Genomic DNA, 6000 nt, shown 5'->3' with positions numbered 1-6000 from the left:
AATTGGTATGGATCCTGGACACTGGGTCTAATTCCCATCTGACTGCAGACCTAGCCAATCTGACTATTCAAGAACCTTATACAGGCACTGAGAATGTCTTCTTAGGTGACGGCCAAGCTCTGTTCATTTCTCATATTGGTGTTTCTTCTGTTTCTGCATCTGGTAGAAATTTTGTGATGTCAAATCTTTTGTGTGTGCCCTCTGTTTCGTGCAATCTATTGTCTGTTTCTTGGTTTTCTCTTGACAACAATGCTTATTTTGGGTTTTTTCCTGGGAAATTTTTGGTTATGGATCGTCTGACACACACAGTTTTGCTGGAGGGGAAGAGCTCTAATGGTTTGTATGTTGTTGTTCTTGATTTGTCTTCTGATGTTTGCAAGGAATCAACTACTAGTAATTCTGGTTGTATTAGTAATTCTTTTTTGACTTGTCATGTTGCTACAACTGAGGACCGCATCGTCGTCTTGGTCATCCAGCTCCTCAAAGAACAAGGTCAATTCTTCGTCGATTAGGGTTACCATCTTCGTCATTACCTATGTGTGAAGCTTGCCGGTGTTCTCACAGTCACCGGTTGCCATCTGCTTCTTCCACAACACTTAGTCGTGCACCTCTTGACATTGTTCATTCAGATATTTGGGGGCCTGCTCCTGTGCTTTCTTTTGATGGTTTTAGCTACTATGTTGTTTTTGTTGATCAACATACAAAATATACTTGGTTGTATGTGATGAAACACAAGTCTGATCTTCAGTCTGTTTTTCTCAGATTTAAGAAATTAGTTGAAAATCATTTTGCTACTTCTATTTGTACTTTGCAAACTGATGGTGGCTCTGAGTATAAGTCTTTGTTCAAAAATCTGGATATGCATGGTGTCTCTCATCGTGTTTCATGTCCCTATACTCCATCACAAAATGGGACTGCAGAAAGAAAGCATCGTCACATTTTGGAGTCAAGTTTGGCATTACTTTTTCAGGCTGGAATGCCATCAAATTTTTGGTCTGCTGCTGTTCGAACTTCAGTTTATTTGCTTAATAGGATTCCTCTTCCTATCTTGGAGTTTTGGTAACCACTTGAAGCCCTCTTCTTGGTTAAACCCAATTATAAGACTTTAAGGATTTTTGGTTGTCAGTGCTTTCCTTGGCTTAGGCCATATTCTGCAAACAAACTTGACAAAAGGTCTCGGTCTTGTGTCTTTATTGGGTATCTTGATGGATATAAGGGTTATGCTTGTTATGATATTATTTCCGGGAAGACATTTGTTTCTAGACATGTTCGTGTTAATGAAGTACGGTTTCCGTATAAGGATGATGCACCTAGAACACTTGCTTCCTCTCAGTGGTTTGATAGATCTGTTACACAAGCATTTTCCAGTGCTTCTATTGTAAATTGTAACTCTTCCAATATTAATGAAAGCTCCCTACCCCTGCTGACTGGGCCGAATTTGAATAGTGGGCCCATGGGTACTGGTGTAAGACTTGCTTCTTCCACAGTTCCTTCTAATAGGCCAACCCAAATTTTACATGGGCCTGCTCATTTAGTTACTGACTTATCAACGTTAGATGGGCACAATCAGATTAAGTGCATGCTGCCCATAGCTGCAACCTCTACTCGGCCCATAATGCCTCAAATAAATGCTGCCTCTCATTCGTCTCAGCAGTGTGACATTACAGCTTCAGCTGCTGTTCCTAATTTTCCTTCTTTTGATATACAACTGGGTTCTTCAATTGATCAAGTTCAGCCTCATACAATGGTTACCCGTTCTAAATCTGGTTCTTTAAAGCCTACTGTTAAAATGAATCTTGTTGCTTCGGTTGAGGATGACTCTTCTCCCACTTGTTTTACAAAGGCTGCTCTTTCTCCTCATTGGCGCACGGCAATGCATGATGAGTTTAATGCCTTGCTTTCTAATGGCACATGGGAACTTGTTCCTACAAAACCGTATTATAATGTTATCGGGTGTAAATGGGTATTTCGGGTCAAACGAAATATTGATGGAACAATAGAGCGCTACAAAGCTAGACTTGTTGCAAAGGGGTTTGATTTTGGAGACACTTTTAGTCCCGTTGTCAAAAATACTACTATAAGAGTAGTCTTGTCAATTGCCCTTACTAACAATTGGCCTATTCGACAATTGGATGTCTCTAATGCTTTTCTTCATGGGGATCTCGTTGATGATGTTTATATGGAACAACCGTCAGGGTTTGTGGATTCTTCAAAACCAAGTCATGTGTGTCATCTTCGGAAATCTCTTTATGGGTTGAAACAAGCTCCTCGCGCTTGGTATCATAAGCTCTCGTCCTTTTGATCTCTCAAGGATTTGTTGGTTCCAAAACGGATAGTTCACTCTTCATGTTTCATTCATCCACCGTTACACTCTACTTCCTTGTATATGTTGATGATATACTTGTTACCGGGAACAATTTTGAAGCTATTAGTTCCCTCTTGAAAGCCTTATCTACTGTGTTTGCCATTAAAGATTTGGGAAATTTGAATTATTTTCTCTGGATTGAAGCCAAGCGCACTGCTGATGGACTATTTCTTACTCAACACAAATATATCACTGATTTGTTATCTCAAACAAAGATGTCTGAGGCTAAGCCCTTTCTACTCCAATGGCTTCGAGTACTTTATCTCTTGAAAATGGGACTGTTCTTGATGATGGAACCGAATATCGAAAGATTGTTGGTGCTTTACAATATCTTTCTAATACCCGTCTTGATATTGGATTTGCTGTTAATCGTGTTGCCCAATTCATGCATTCACCAACTGATGTTCATTGGAGCGCGGTTAAGAGAATTTTGCGTTATCTTCGTGGAACTTCTACTATGGGGATTTTTTTATTCTAGCAAATCTTCTATGATGATTAGTGCTTATTCTGATGCGGACTGGGCAGGCTGTCCTGATGATAGGCGTTCTACAATTGGCTATTGTATCTTCCTTGGTACTCACTTAGTCTCATGGTGTTCACGAAAACAACGTACAGTCTCTCGCTCATCTACGGAGGCTGAATACCGAGCGATTGCTGCAGTTTCTACTGAGTTGGTTTGGCTTTGCTCTTTGCTTGGTGAGTTGCGTATTTTTCTTCCTTCGGCACCTCAGATTTGGTGTGACAATATCGGTGCAACTTACCTCACAGCCAATCCAATCTTCCATGCACGGACAAAACATGTGGAGATTGATTTTCATTTTGTTCGTGATCTAGTTGCCTCTCATCAGTTGACTGTGCGATACTTATCTACTACAGATCAACTAGCTAATATTCTTACTAAGAGTCTTTCCCGAGCACGTTTTCTGTTACTTCGTGACAAGCTTTCGGTTGAGGATCCATTACGCTTGAGGGGGCGTGTTAGGGTATCTTAGTCATTACCTCTTATTATAAAGGGTAATTCTGGTATTACATATACTTAGAGATTACATTGTATTTCCTATATAACACCTGTAGTCCTTCATTAATTGAATACAATGAGAATCGTTAACAAATACAAGCTAGGGGAAATGACCAAAGGCTCATACATGGACTTGGGCACCACCCAACTCCAACACTCAAGAGCTAGAAAACTACCTTCCCAATTTGTCTGTGTTCGAGTCCAATCTTCTTCCAAACTCCAACAAAATGGCAAAACCTTGATCTCCACCATCCAAGTTCATGGATTCATATGCTAATCCAATGGCTTCTAATTGGATGGCCTACAACTTCCTTCTATTGAGTTCATGGGTCCTCAGGCATGCAAGTAGGGTTTCGAGTTAGAATCCTAAGAGATACAAGGTTTTTAAGAATAGGGTATGAGAGTATCTTTTGTAGTATTACATTTATTAATTGTTACGGGGGTATTTCGGTGGTCCTTTAACGTTCTAAAATTTGAATTCAATTAACAGCTACTCACATTGTTCGAGACCCCAACACCAAGATGCAGGTTTCCTACTAGGAGGACCCAACATGTAATTCATGCTTGATTATGAGGATCCACACGTAGAATTCTCTTAAAAATACTAACCATTAACTATAATTTCCAAACTTTGTGAGAATTTATGATTGGGAGAAGAAGAATTGTAGACGACAGGAGTCGAGTTAGTGTCTTCCCTTCAAGGTTATTCTTATCCTTTTCAAATGTTTAGCGTGCTTACATCACGACATGGAGTGTCATTGATACATTTTTACCTTATAGGGGGATCTGATTCATAGATTGGATAACTCACGGAGTAACTCAAGAGGCAGTACTAAAAATTTTGCTCCTTTATTTTCATTGGGTGAGCGGGTAATCAAAGATGTACTGGTATTGATCACTGGAAGGTTCTTACACGGTTACACCTAAGAGTGAGTCAAGAGCAGAAGTATCAGGTCAATCCTCCATATGCTGAACCCGTCAAAGAAACCTATGGTCCATAAACTCACTTCTGATGCAGGATAAAAGATGAGAAAGGTGGCATAAGTAATCGGTTTCAATGTTTCATCTAAAGAAGATGAGAAAGGTGGCATAAGTAATAGGTTTCAGTGTTTCATCTAAAGAAACTCAGGGGCCTCGACCGTAGCTGCCATAACTGACCCTGGCGGCTGTGGAGGCTATAGTTCCCAGAGAGGGTTGGCTGCAAGCAATATCAGAAGGACCAACTACACTTAGAAGCCAAACTCGACATTATGGGTCCAGTTAGTAATAGTTAACTTGCTCGGCCGATGGAGGTTATTTACAAAGTTCAAGATATGATACATTTGTCCTATTTTATTTTCTGTTCTTTCCCTTACATTTCCAGGGAAATTAATAGACGTTGCTACTCCCCTGGAAGGCTGTTTCCCTACGCATTAAGGCATTGAGGACCGAATGGTACTCTTCCACCTCTTGGTTCTCAACTACGTTCTTTGGACTCCTTGTCTACAGATTTAAATTATGAAAGCTTTTTAACCAAAAATGGAAAAAGTAACAAAAAAAATTGCTATCTTAGGGTCCACGATAAAGAAGAACAAAAGCTGCAAGGCGTTCAGAGACTGATAAATCACTATAAAGCATAGTTAATCGGGATGATCAAATGGAAGTCTCAGAACAATCAAGTATATACATTGATTGAATAATCATCAAGGTCATACAAAGTCAAGTAAGTAATACAAAATTTGATATCCTTTTTCGATGTAGAAAAAAATATGGCACATCTATAGCGGCTAACAGCTGTTTTGATCCTTTTTTGCTCCCTGAAATTTGATTCAAACTTTGTGGTACTTGTACTTCTGTTGTAAGTTAAATCTACTGATACCATCATTAAAGCCACTGAGAACCAAGGCCCGCACAGCCTCCATCCCTTGTTGGAGTGCAGCATCCACCTGTCGAAGCCACCAAATTACATATTAAAGAGAGAGAGAGAGAGAGAGAGATAACAGTAGAGACGGTAGCTATTTCTGAGGAATACTGGACCATAGCAGGACCCACATAGACATGTACTTCAGGTTCAGTGTATCCTGCTGAGCTGGATATTTAGGCAACAATTGCCCATTGTTCAAAGGACATTAATCTTAAGAGATTGATACAGAGAACATTCATCACACAAACACTTGAAATTTCGGGAAGGATCCCATGCAACATCATAGTCTGCAAAATTGCTATGAAACAAGCTAGTTTTTTCGCAAACAGTAGTGACATTGGAGATGAGCGGCACTGAAATCCATATCAGTACAAGAAAATAACAAATATTTTTTGGTCAAAGAAAATAACAATTAGTTTTCCATAATAAAAATTATTGTCTGGCAAAAAAAAAAAAAATAAGAAGAAGAAAAGAAAGAACCATATAAGAATTGGAAACCCGTATGTTCGTGATGAATACATTTATGAGGGAAATCTCTAGGCAAAAATAAAACATGTCTCTTACATACTTGAAACAAGCTACCTTGGGTTTCTTGTTAACCATAGGTATTTAGAATTTATTAGAGCTTGGAGGTGGACTGTACATCATATCTGCAAATGTACACGCAAAGTTTTCTAATCCTTTTTAATGGTTGTGAAGAGGGCTCAATTCTGA

General features: G+C 39.3%; 1 protein-coding gene across 3 annotated transcripts in view; it reads right to left on the bottom strand.

Moving 5' to 3' along the window:
• Positions 1-4637: 4637 nt before the first annotated feature.
• The window catches only part of LOC148999158 (chloroplastic group IIB intron splicing facilitator CRS2, chloroplastic-like), a 37755-nt gene continuing 36392 nt past the window's right edge, over positions 4638-6000 (bottom strand). For 2 of the 3 annotated variants that reach the window (XM_089141419.1, XM_089141418.1), the window contains exon 10: positions 4638-5308. In XM_089141419.1, coding sequence (XP_088997545.1) covers positions 5192-5308 — 117 coding nt within the window. In that variant the 3' untranslated portion in view covers positions 4638-5191. The remainder of the gene's footprint in view (positions 5309-6000) is intronic. The other variant, XM_089141417.1, reaches the window with a different exon arrangement.

Source organism: Hakea prostrata, unplaced genomic scaffold, assembly GCF_041222555.1.
Source record: "Hakea prostrata isolate BN-2017 unplaced genomic scaffold, UWA_Hpros_2 contig_32, whole genome shotgun sequence".
NCBI classification, from domain to species: Eukaryota; Viridiplantae; Streptophyta; class Magnoliopsida; order Proteales; family Proteaceae; genus Hakea; species Hakea prostrata.
The sequence above is the reverse complement of the archived record's forward strand: the minus strand, read 5'-3'. Positions and strand labels throughout refer to the sequence as shown.